Genomic DNA, 13,868 nt, shown 5'->3' on the forward strand with positions numbered 1-13,868 from the left:
CAAGTTTTAGATTTTTAAATAGGACTGTATTTACAGTTTTTTACACTTTTCCAAGGGATTTTCCAACTGAAGTGGTTCAACTGGCAAAGGTGGAAAATACAGAATAGGTAACAGGTAACAGTGAAATGAAACATTTGTGGATTCTTATAAATTCTATATAACTTTTGGACTATTTTAAATAACGGTCTATTTCTGAAATTACTTATGACATACTTTTGATTGTTTAACCCTGTATGCCAATATTGCCCATGTGAAATTTTAAAATTGCTTGTATGTACATTGAACGACAAATTTATGTGACTTAGTATACAATTTTCTGACGTCAGACACGCGAATCAATGAATGTGTTTGTAGATAGATGTTTTTGTGTTCCTTTTAATATTGTTACACAATGATGACTGATGTACCCATATTTTATTATGCGTGTTTAGTTCAGGCATCATTGTAAATATAATTGAATTTGATAAGACTGGCATCAAAGGGAGAGGTTTAGTGCTATAAAACCAGTTTTAATCCTACATTTTCTACATTTGAAAATGCCTGTATCAATTCGGGAATATGACAGTTCTTGTCCATTCGTTTTTTATGTGTTTTGTCATTTGATTTTGCCATGTGATTATGGACTTTCCGATTAGATTTCCCTCGGAGTTCAGTATTTTGGTAATTTAACTTTTTTCATGTTGAACAGAACATTTATATATCAAGTACCTTTTATATTTTGCAGATTCTATGCCGTGTCGTTACTTGTTTTTTTGCATTTCAGTCCTTCTTTCCACACAGCTCATGACGTCACAACAATAAAGCCGCTGTAGGTGTATTGATTAACATTCCAATCTGGGAGAGTATGGTCACCTATCATTTGAAATTGTGCTTAGGGCTAACTAACTTTATTAAAGAGAGTACTTGAAGTTTGGTAGTGCCTTTTTGTATTGTGCACATTACGATGGAACATCTTTCATTTGATTTTTTAGTTTGTTCTTAGTGATTTCACACCAGTCCATTGTTAGTGGAATTGAGCCCCAACACCGTTATAAATCCCATCCACATTGTTTGTGCGCCTGTTCGAGTCAGTATTCTGTTATCCAGTGTATGGCATTGGCTCTTGTATTCCTTTCTGCCATATGTGTAGCTGTAGTGAACATTTATCATACTAAGGCTTTTATAGCTTACTATACAGTTTTAGTTTTTCTCATTGCTGAAGACCTGTAATTGTGTTTCATTGACCATGGTCCTACAAAAAGATATTCAAATCTGATCCAGGACATTCCCTTTCCAATGAAATGATATGATGTGAAAAGATAAACAGCAGTGAACTACGAAAACAAGCCAAATTGTAACTGACAATATGGTGTTGACTTAAGTTTAAAATTCTGAAGTTCAAAGTATATCAAAATTGAATTGTTGTTTGCTTAACATTCAGTCACATCTATTAGTGTAACAAGTAACATGGATTTCCTTATTCCACAAATCTACTGGCTGGTTATATAAACAAGACGATGACCTCGGCAATAAATGAGCTTTAATGAAAGATAGAGAATAGGAACATTACCAAGCATGGTACTGAAGGGTCCGTATTCTAGTGAGACAAATAGATGAACTCATATGGTCTTTAAAGGTACATGTTCATCTCTGTTAACTAATCATAAAACTAAATGTTATTTACAGTTTTTTATTTGATGCAGTTAACAAAACTTTAACATGGAACAATTCTTTACAAAAGTTAACAATTCTTCATACAACCTACTTATTCTGAAAGACTTGTGGATTTACAGCTTTACCCGCTTAACTTTATGTACAATCTGACCATGATTTCAAGAAAACTTCTTTGGTTTGCATCAACTTCGTCAAACTTTTTATAGAAATCATGGCCAGTTTCTTAAGATTCTGTACTTTTCAAATACATCTTTTTTAAGACTATTCCATAAAACAATTTTAAAATTATAACTTTTAATATCAAAATTTTAAAAATTCCATTTTTCATAAAACAAGAGATTTCTTAGATCTTAGAGTATTCAGTGTATGTTGAATTATAGTACAAATTGTTTTATTGACATTTATCATAGAAATTGTGATATTATTAAGACTTAAAGTTACCAATTTTATGAAATAGTCTTTGACATACAATGTATCATTACTACAAATAAATATTGCAAAAATATTAGTGTAATAAGCTAATTGTATATATACATGATCCAAGCAAATGTGTTTAATGTTTATTCTTGATTTGTAAAAGGCAATCATTCTGTGCCGTACATAATTATTCTAAGATGTCATCACAAAATCTAAGTTAAACACTTCAATCTACACACATTCCTTCTCCTGTCCTTTACTTTATCTCCATATGGGTGACATGACAATATTCTAATATATACAGTAATGCAATATTTGCAAGTCTGACTAGGTGTTCTAATTATCTGTAGTGCAATATTTACAAAAAATAAATGAAAACTTGTATAGCTTCCACTTTAAAAAAAAAACTGATTTAACCACAAACAATTGGTCAGTAAATATATAACAGGTTACCAAAGTGATAAATACAAAACAAACTTGTTCGACTTGTAACCAATTGAAAAATAACTTAACCACCAGTCTTAGAATGACCAACATGACCGTTGAAAACCAGTTAATAACCATTATTAGTTGTGTAGATGAGAATACTAAAGTAAATAGATAATTGTTCATGTAATAAATGCTTCACATGTCTTTACATTGATCAATTACTGTTCAAATAATTCATTTTTCTCATACTAAGGAAGATAGATTGTAATTTTATAGATATGTACTGAAAATGATAAAGAAAATAATTTGCAGTAAAACTACACAGGAAATGTTTCACAAAGTAGATTTTTTGTATGGCCTTTGCAATTTTGAACGAATCTACAATTTTGTAGTTGTATTATACAGTATTAACAATACTTAAATAAGTCCAATACATAACACAACAGCATCAAATTTAATGACTACATACTAACCTTAATGAGCCATAGTAGTTCTTAATAATAATATAACTTAAGTAAAGTGCTGCCATCTCGTGCTATGATAAACCATGGTGGATCAATTATATCAAATGAATCACTTAAAAACTGCATGGAAGATTTCTAATAATTTTGGTTCGGAGGAAATGATAACATCTTGACTCTTTTGGGTCAATTTGTTTAAAGTTACAGATATAGGCAAGCTCTCATATAAATGGGGTCTTTTTTTTTATAATTCCAAAAGTAGTTTCTACTAAAACTAAGTGTTAAACATTCAAAATAATACAATTAAAATCCTATACATTTTTAGATTTGGGTATAAATAGAGATGACAACACAGCATATAAAAAAGCAAAAATACAACAAATTCTAACAGAGATACATGATATATCTGCTGATAGATATTCAGCATCAATAACTATAGGGTTAAACTTAAGCCTAACAATAATATAAGCGCTATTTTCTATCAAAGCAGTTATTGATATACTATATACAACATGTAAAAACACACAATTCTATCTACTATGGCACTATATTAAAATATATAAAATACACTTCTACACGTAATTCCCTAAGATTAACATTGGTTACACTAACATCTGGTGAATTTTAAGAATGCCTTGTCCTGATACCTAAGTACCAAATGTATATACAGAATGTGTTCAGAAATTTCAAATAAAATATATTCACATTCTAATAATACGGGTGTGAATGTGAACTTAAATTACAATCAATATTTGTCGAAACTGTAGATTCTATTATTTTGTGGGTACCAATTTTTGTGGTTTTTATTTAACAAATTTTCAAAAATATAACCAACTGAAAAACTTATTTGTGGAACCATTAAATTCATGGTTTACTTTTACCCACAAAATCAACAACAAAAAAATCCTAGTGACTAATAATAGTGTTTCAAAAATAAATGTTAGCAGTAGGGTAACCAATTCCTAAAAATAAATAATTCAATCAATAAATAAACAACAACAACAACAACAAATAAAATGGACTCTGATTACATCTACGGTGTATAATACATGAGGATTTCAAAAGATTACAGTGACATAAAAAATAAACTAACATACTTCTATTGTTTAATTTTATGAATTAATAAAACTGGAAAGACTGTCAAAACTTTTTTTCTACAAATTTTGAACTTTCCACATATTTACAAGTGATGTGATATCTTACAATGAAATACTAACAATTCTAATGTTTGACTAGCAAATAAATGATGGATTACTAAACTTTTTTGTATTTACATGTGAAATTTTTGACTAGTAAAATCATAAAACTGACGATTTATAAACATTTTAAAGCCATAACTGCATACATTTTTTTCTTTAAATCATGTTATAGGCCAAAGAAAAAAAAAGACACTATTTTTCTTAATCAAGTGACAAAATAAACATTAAACTTTATTGCATTAAATTTTTTAATCAACAAATTACAAGTTTTTCAGATTTGTTTTTCAAAATGAGCAAATGAAATATTTACATAAAATCACACTAGTCTAAATATGTACTATTTACACAATTTTCCCTTGTTTGAATACAATAACAATGTATATACAGTGATATACACATAAAATGTACCATTATATACAAAACATAAGCAATTATACATTCTCTGCAACAATGTCAACAGTTTGAGCATTCAAAGAAAAACAACAAAACATTTTTTTTTGCATTGTCTGCACCAATATTGTAATTTGAAGTCAACATGAAGATACACACCCATTAGTAGTAATTGTCAGAATCACAAAGTTAACACTAAAGGCTAGATCCAAGATAACAACAATTTTTGAACAGTCATCACAGTGTTTGGAACTATAGTCTATTTAGTTTATAATGTCAAGTCTATGATTGATCTAGACCACCTGTAGGATCCCCTTCCTCTACTTTACAGAGCACTCGGTTTACAAACTCTGATGTATCACCAGCCACTTTGTATGCTGAAAAGATAAGAATAGAATGATTTAATGCAAATTCAAATTTCTGATGATAGAAAATAATTGTTCTGATTTTTATATTTTTTGAAAGACTTCCGTAAAAATCTGACACAATTAGATCTTATTTAAGAAATTGACTATGGTATAATTGGGATTTGCATCTTATCAAATTTTCACTACATTAGAAAAGAGTTCCTGTTTAAAATCAAATCAGTTTAAATAAGAACTGAATATTTTAAACATGTTATAATTGCACCTATTTCAAATAAATCACGCAAATGTATTATGAACTTACTGTAAGCCTTTTCTGCTGTTTTTTCTAAGTACTGTGTCATTTGAAGGTCATCTGTGCCTTCTTGTTTGACTATTTTCCTTTCTGGTAGAGTTTTCTGAAGGACTTGTGTAAATTTCTGCTTCATATCTTGTGTAAGTTGTAGCAGCTGCTTATGTTCCATGTCTAAGCCATGTAACTTGATTTTGTAAGCTTCATGCTGGGCCTTTTTCTTTAGACGACAAGCTCTGGAAGAAAAGAAAAGAAGGTAAATTCACATCATATAATTTGTTAGCAACCCACTGGTAAAATAATGTATTCATTACATACACAAAATAACATTTCACTGTGGACAACAATGGTGGAGTTGGACGTCTTTTCATCATATTTTGTTTTTGCAATGGTGTTGCTAGTTTCTCTCCAACGCATGAGCTTTGAATGCCCTATTTTTATCTTCTTTAATGCAGTATATTATCTAAATGAGTCAATGGTACTTATTTCTAAACTTGTACTGGGGAAACAATCAACTGTAAGAAATGTTCTTTCTTATTTAAGTGAGCATCACTGAACATGCTGACTAGACATGAATTGTTATAATGTGCATCTGGTGCTACACTGTGCATTGTAGTTGGAGCTGTCTGTGTTCTTTATATGAAATGTTATATTTCAATCATTTGACAATTGAGTTAATTAAATAAATATACTCCAGATATGAATAATTAAAATTTCATCATGAAATATGAATATATTCATCTAAGTGGGGTACAGTATAACTTTTAGTAATACATTTTTATTTGTCATGGCCGACTAAAAAAAAGTTTACTTTAATTTGATGAGTTCTCATTGTATGCCTTTGGGGTTTTATAATTTTTGGTTTTTATTTTTTGTCTTTTTCTTTTACACACTTACCATATCATGATGTTACATTTTCTTCTTCAAACAGGAGGTAATGTTCGTAAACGAGCATATTAACATGTAGCTATAGAAATCCTTGAAAGGGATTAGATTGGAACTATGTATGCATAATGTACTATTAGATTGGAAATATTAAAAGGTCCCATACTTTTTTTTAAGCTTTGTTTTTCTTCCTAATTTTTACATGCATAAAGTGTAGAATTGCAGAGATTAAATCAGTATTCACCAAATTATATTTGAATTATATTATACAGACTGGCAGAGATTACCAGCAAGTGAACACACATAAATAAGTAAATTTTTACAGTATTCTCTCCCTTTATATTTAAAACAAATTTTTCTCATAAAAATAAATTTGATTAGATTCTGCAACTTACCTGGAAGCCAACTTGTTTTTCTCTTTTTTGGACTTATTCCGACTTGAGACTGGCATTTCACTCAATGGAATAAAAGAGTCTATTTGTTTGTTTAACTTATTAATTTGCTGTCCAATCTGATAAAGTTTCTTTGGATTCGGAGAGACATCAGTTCCATCTCCTCTGCGAGCTTTACCGCCATGACGTATTGTCGTTCCTGCAACATTTTTACTTGCCACAGGATCAAATACTGGATCTTCAAAATCCTTTACAACATGTGGATCATCTTGTTCTAATTGTTCAAAACTAACACGGGCACCTTTAGGTCCTTTTGATTGTAAATTATATTGCCAGAAATACTGTCGAGACTTTCTCTGTGAGCTGTCGGTTTCATGTTTATATGACCATGAATCTTGACTGTTGTCATCATGGTCATCATAATCAGAATCTACAAAAACAAAGAATACGATACATTAGATTTTTATATTCACTTTCAAGAACCAAATTTCCTGCAAAAACGTATGGTGCTATGATCATGATGATTGACACTAATGCAGGTATAAAGGACAAGAACATGTATATATGGTTCTATTTCATGGCTTAGCTATTTTAAGAGAACACAATCAAAATGAGTGTATGGATATTATTTTTGGAACTGTAATTTACTTAGAATCATAATAATGTGATATGAATACTTGTAAGTAATGTTTGGTAAAATTCTAATAAAGTGTACTGGGTAAAATCAAATATCAAATTAAGCTTTTGGTGTTTTTTGGTGTAAATTCAATCAAAGTTTGATGTTTACAAATAATACATATAATATACATGTATGATTGAGTATCTAAATTTTCCATTTATACACACCAACAACAACCAATGTATATTTATTTACCTGAGTCATGAGATTCACGATCACTTTCCATGTCCGATTCATCATTGGATGTTACAACAGACTTGTAAGAGTCTAACAAAAGAATAATAATCAACTGTTACCGCTAGGAATTTGTAGTTATAACATGCTTTATATTCATTCATATGCATGTACATGTATACATGTATGTGTACATGCACATTAGATCAGATCAGGAATTTAAAAAAATGTCACCCACTTTTCTTTCATTTTTTTACCAATAAACATCAATATGTTACTAAGTGTACGTGTTCTACTGCATGTCTAATATCTTTAAAGATATAAACAATTATGCTCCAATTTTTTTTAGTAAATGTATAATGGTCACATAAACATAAAGTACGTATTTTTAAAATGTCTTTTCTGCTTTTAATTACCATTGATTACAGTGAATAGATATCTAGATGTTTCCTTTTAAAAGAATTTTAAGTCAGACCTTGACCTTGGGAAATGATTTTCTAAAAATTGCTTTTTTGAACTACAATATACATGATATAGGTGAGTAAACATGAAAAGGTAAATACAGGATTTAAATCTGGTATAAAATTACCTGTACTGAGTCTTGTTTGTTTTGGTTGTGGTATGTCTTCGTCCTGCTCATCATCGTCATATATATAATGTTTGATCTCTTCCCACTTTTCATCAACCTCTTTGTTGCTAATATTCTGTTTTCGTTTTGCAGGACTTGTCGGAATCTTTGGGTTAGGCACACTTTGAACTGGACTAGTGGTGGACTCTGATTCAATTTTAATAGGACTGGTTTGAATATGCAGCAACTGACTCATTCTAGTTGATACAGTGTTATTATCAGATTCTGAAGTAACAGTTGCTGATGGTTTTCTTGCACAAAAGACAGGTCTAGCAAGTGAACTTTGCTGTGATATTTGAGGCAGCTGAACTGTTGAAGACCAATTGCCCTTCAACTGCTGCACTTGTTCAGAGATTTCTGACCCATTTTCTTGTTTCCATGTTTTATTTTTGTTATTGACACTAGAATTTGGACCAACTATGCTAGCTAAATCATCTAATAGTGATTCTGAAGCATTCAGTTCAGCTAAAGTTGGGTTGTCCATTTCTTCATCCATTTGAAAAACATCACAATTTAGAAAATCCACATCACTTTTTGTGTCCATTGGCCATGTATTTGACTGAGACTCTGATGTTTCTGCTATGAACATTGGTGAACCTTTAGACATAGGCAGAGCAATATCACAAGAAGTTTCCAACTTAGAATTCAAGTCAAAGTCCTCATTCTTTCTACTACATGTCATATTCCCAAGGGAGCTTTGCATATCAGCTTTCTCCTGTTCATACATGAATAATGAATTTGGACTAGATGCATACACTGATGTATCCAAACTTGTTTTGTCTCTTATAGGTGGGTCATATAATGATTGTTCAGTTACATATACACTGCTTAAATATGGATCCATTCTTCTTGGCTGAAAAATACAAGATAAACATTAATTAATTTGTACATATAAAGCTTTCGGACTTGATGACAAAAAACAATATACCAATGCTCATAAAATATTTACATCTAATCATTTCATTACAAGTGTTTTATTCAAAGCAGTTGTTAGATGCACTTTTTTAAATATACTGAAATGAATATCTATGCAACATTGGTTTTATGGGTTTAATTTTATATTCTAGAAATTTCTGCTAGAATTGTCTCCCTTTGTATGTGTTTGTAAAATTGTAGAAAACAGCTGTCAGTTGATCAATATACAACTAACATTGAATTTCATATCTTAAATCAATAAAATATAAAAATAATGAGATGTGGTATATGATTGCCAATGAGACCACAGTCAACCATAGGTCACCTGACAGTCTTCAACATTGAGAAAACCCACACTAAATAGTCAGATGACATGAAAAATGTAAAACAATTCCAACAAGAAAACAAATGGCCTTTATACAAAAAAAATATATTAATTATGAAAAAACAAATATGGCAGACAGTAGGTAATAAATATTAAAGGATTTTATATCAAACTAGAAAACACCCGTGATATTGCGGGCCCGTGACTGAATTAAAGTATATAACTACATGTATGTGTAAGCCTTATTTTAGTATTGCATGTATTGGTATTGTCATCTAATAAAGTCATGCTGATTATAATATGCACAGTTTTCTCTGCTTTCAAAATCTTTCTGGTTGAACCCGTCGACCTGGAACTTATCAATTATTGGTAATATTAATTATTTTTATGTTTTAATCAACAGCATTGTCCTATATATTAGTAATAAATAAAATTGAATTGTTTACGTCATGCCCGCTTACAAATTGAAAACTGTACCTATACGCCTTACTTAGTTTTAAGTCCAGATTTTTAGTATTCGTATTGTTATCTTAGAAAGTCTTACTGATTAAAAAACTACAATAGGGAACAATTTGACAATGATAGATTTTAGTAGTGTCAACCCTGTGACTATGACCTGTGTATATAGCAAACACACCATTTGATGGTGCGCCTGTCAGTTGCGGAACATACAGATAAGGTAATAGGTAACAGGTGAATATAGTATTGGTATCAGATTGGACCCGGAACTTGTTAATTATTGGCAATATTAATTATGTGGAAAACAAAAGGGTCTGGAGTGGTGTAATTTTTAATCTACACCATTGTCCTATATTAGCTTTATATAAACTAAAGTTGAATTCTTTGATTTGTCGTTTTTACCCCATGACAGGCTGACAAATTGGACCTCGTTATTTTAGTATTATAGATATTCTATGCATTTCAGAAATGTTTCCCATCTTCAAATCTGGTGTGGTGACATAGAGTCAGATTAGCTTGCTTAAAAAAACATAGCTCTAGTGTCAAGGAATATTGCATTGGTTTCAGCATGGTTAATCAACTACCATCTAAATAAATTTAAAGTATGATGTAGGTCCCCTATATTCAAAGACTCCTTCAGAACAGGGGCGGATTCCAGCTATTTTCAAAAGGGGGGTTCCCAACCCAGGATAAAGAGGGGTTTCAACCATATGTCCCCATTCAAATGCATTGGTTGTCAGAAAAAATGGGGGTTTCCAACCCCCTGAACCTTCCCCTAGGTCCACCACTGCAGGACATTACAACTTCCTGCTCCTTAACCTAATGGTGTGAAGTGGATCTATTTTACTTTTGTATCCAGTTTAATTCATTTACTTCCTACTTCTATTTAACTTTAAAAAGCAAATTTTTGTTTTCATTTGTTAATAATGTACATTTTGTATAACTCATTTATAAATAAGCATCTATAATTCATGTTACTTATTATATTACAAATGACTTAGACAACCAACAAATACTAAAGGAAGTTGATTTGTCTAGGCATATACTCATCAATTCCTGCCCCATTTTTTGTCCAGTTAATTATCCGTCTACAAAAAGGTCATGGTTTAAAGTGAGGAAGTGTTATTACCAGACTTGTGATCAAGAAACCCTTTCAAGGCCACACTTAAATTTTTGAAGCGAACATCTTTCTGCGCAAATGTATATCTTCCAAATTTAACCTCTATCCTTGAAAAATATTTATGATTGCATGGACATGTAAGTATATGTATACATATATATATCTGTAATTTTTCAAAACCGATTCATTTTCAGGCTTATCTTGCATTTGAAGAGAAGAAAGATAAAAAAAAATGTAACCTGTTAGATTTTTCATGCAATCGATTTTCAAAAACATAATTTTACCCGTTGCTGGGCCTGGTTGTAACCAAAGGTCATCTGTTGTTGAACTGGTGTATATGGCATACAATTGTAATAACAACCACAAGTCGAGTATGGGTAACCAAAACTGGAAAATAAACAAATTGCTTGTACATTTTATTACATGTTAACTAAGGTAGGTACATATGTGTACATTGTATTATCAATCAATGTAAGATAAATCAAACTTCTCACATGTATCAGGCAGCATGGTTTATTCACTACAATACTGGACCTTTCATACCAAATTTTTTTTCTAGAACAATCTTTTTTAGATACTTACATGTAGCAATTTGTATATTGTAATTTTGGTTGTTTCCCACTCCCTCCCTCATCTTAAAATCTGATAATGGCAATTTAAATTCTTTTAAAAGAATATTTTAAAAAGAATTTTAATGGTATGCAACTGAAAGCACATTTATTTACAAAAATGTACCTCATTTATGAAATATTGTGCAATAAAAATCAATGGGATTGTAATAGATGTTATCATGACTGATGACAAATTTCTATCTACTTGTAAGGTGGGCTATAGTTGCATGTGTATTGGACCTTGGTGTTAAATAAAATAGAGAATGGAAATGGGGAATGTGTCAAAGAGACAACAACCCGACCATAGAGAAGACAACAGCAGAAGGTCACCAACAGGCTTTCAATGCAGCGAGAAATTCCCGCACCCGGAGGCGTCCTTCAGCTGGCTCCTAAACAAATATATATACTAGTTCAGTGATATAAACACCATACTAAACTCAAAATTGTACACAAGATACTAAAATTAAAAATAATTCAAGACTAACAAAGGCCAGAGGCTCCTGACTTGGAACAGGCGCAAAAATGCGGCGGGGTTAAACAGGTTTATGAGATCTCAACCCTCCCCCTATACCTCTAGCCAATGCAGAAAAGTAAACACATAACAATATGCACATTAAAATTCAGTTCAAGAGAAGTACAATGTATGTATAAAACTGTCTACAAAACTGTATTTTCTTAAATTAAGATACATGCACACCTGTACATTTTCATGACCTACTAATACATGTAAACCATTAAAAAGATGAAGTTATCAGCCAGTGCTCCATTTAAATATGTTAACTACATGATGTGCATGTATCTACTATTTAAAACTATGAAAATTTATTGCAAATCAGTATTAGATCCAGGGGGAGGGATGTACTCCCCCCCCCCCCCCGGCCCAAACTATTTTTTATCAATGCTTTTGAATTAGGACATATGGTTGACACACTGCTTTATCCTGGGTTGGAACCCCCCACCCCCTTTTTAAAATGACTGAATCAGCCACTGCAAATACTAATGAACAAAAAAAGTTCAGTGTATAATTAATCTTCTTTTCTTAAACTTTTATTACTAATGAAATTTAGTTTCTACTTCTTACCTACAAATGTTTAAAATTTAGAAAAGACTAGTCATACAGATTACTAGTTACTGATTTCCCAACTAATACACTACTGACAAATAAACTTGTGACTTAAATTTGATGGAAAATTGAGACATTGTGTAATATAAAGTACAATGTATAACTATAAGTATACATATGTAAGTGTTGTATATTTCTAAGTGGCTGTGAATACAGCTAAACGTACACAATGTATTGCATTAATAGATAAATATTTAAAACAAGTGTATGGATGTTCCAATAAATGTTCTTTTTAACATGTTTAAAGACATATTGTACTGTCTTACCTGTTATACATATAAAATCTCCTTGAACTATTTAGATCAAACCAAGGTATACAATTGAAATTTCTTTTTTCCATGGTTTATTTTTAAAGTTTATTCACAGTATTTCTCAAAAATTGATAAAATTCCCAATTGAAATGAAAGTAAATTAGATGTAAGTTTAATATGTGAGTGGTCAAGTGTCAAGAATAATGATAACCTCGCTTGGCACACCTCAACTTTCTATTTTTAAAACGTAAATTTCAACCCAATTAACATACTATTAGGCCCTATCAGAAAACACACAGATGATTGACAGTTGAGGTTTTAAAATAAAATGATGTGACAAAATATCCTGTCATCTTTTGAGCAGCCATACACATACTAAAAACAAAGCCTTGACCTTAAACAACCCTGATCATCACGTCTATGACAGATTTCATCACCATCCCTTATGTTTTCAGGCAATAAAACCATTACTCATTCTTATTCACGTAACCCAATTTATTACTGAACCAACTACCGTTTTCCCCAACAGATTCAACAGTTTGAAACCACACATTTCTAATTGGTAAACAACTTGTTTTGATTTCATAACCACAGGCCAACATATCACATGCATTCTTTTTTAAAACATTTACAAATAAAGATATTTAATCAAGTAAATTTCTACTTACAACTTGAATGTCCCAAGACTATATTCCAATTTTGTCATATAATGTCAACTATCCTGGACTTCAAAATTTGTAATGTAAAATTTTGTTTACGTTTTCCATCAAAATGGAGCTTTGTTTTGGTATGGAAAGTACGGGAACTTTGGTCTCGTGATGCAATGACATAGTCAGTCGAAATGACCAATCAAATCAGAGCAACATATCACCGAAAAGAACACAAACAAAATTAGATAATAATGGACGTCATAAATTAACATATATTTACTTTGAACAACAACAACAAAATCAACCAACAACAACAACAAAAATAACAACACATTTTATTTTTAAATCAAGACAGCACTGGCAACGAACTGAATTAAAGTGTACAAATAATTGTGACGAATTTTTTTATTCGAAAATTGCGATATAGGAAAAGGGAGACAACAAGCACAG

General features: G+C 30.9%; 1 protein-coding gene across 6 annotated transcripts; it reads right to left on the minus strand.

The window, feature by feature from the left end:
* Positions 1-1,653: 1,653 nt before the first annotated feature.
* On the minus strand, positions 1,654-13,644 carry LOC139521046 (CREB3 regulatory factor-like). Of its 6 annotated transcripts, none has more exons than XM_071314267.1 (7): positions 13,437-13,644; positions 11,068-11,170; positions 7,926-8,817; positions 7,358-7,429; positions 6,487-6,913; positions 5,219-5,442; positions 1,654-4,926 (listed from the first exon to the last, which is right to left on the minus strand). In XM_071314267.1, exons 1-7 carry the CDS (start codon positions 13,472-13,474, stop codon positions 4,832-4,834), a joined length of 1,851 nt encoding a protein of 616 aa, XP_071170368.1. In that variant the 5' UTR covers positions 13,475-13,644; the 3' UTR covers positions 1,654-4,831. The 6 variants fall into 6 exon arrangements, with proteins under 6 accessions (XP_071170368.1, XP_071170371.1, XP_071170367.1 ...); XM_071314270.1 differs by having other exon boundaries at positions 11,023-11,170; positions 13,437-13,596; XM_071314266.1 differs by lacking the exon at positions 13,437-13,644 and adding an exon at positions 12,784-13,314.
* Positions 13,645-13,868: the final 224 nt, after the last annotated feature.

The sequence above is a fragment of the Mytilus edulis genome, chromosome 4 (genome assembly GCF_963676685.1).
Source record: "Mytilus edulis chromosome 4, xbMytEdul2.2, whole genome shotgun sequence".
Classification (NCBI taxonomy): Eukaryota; Metazoa; Mollusca; class Bivalvia; order Mytilida; family Mytilidae; genus Mytilus; species Mytilus edulis.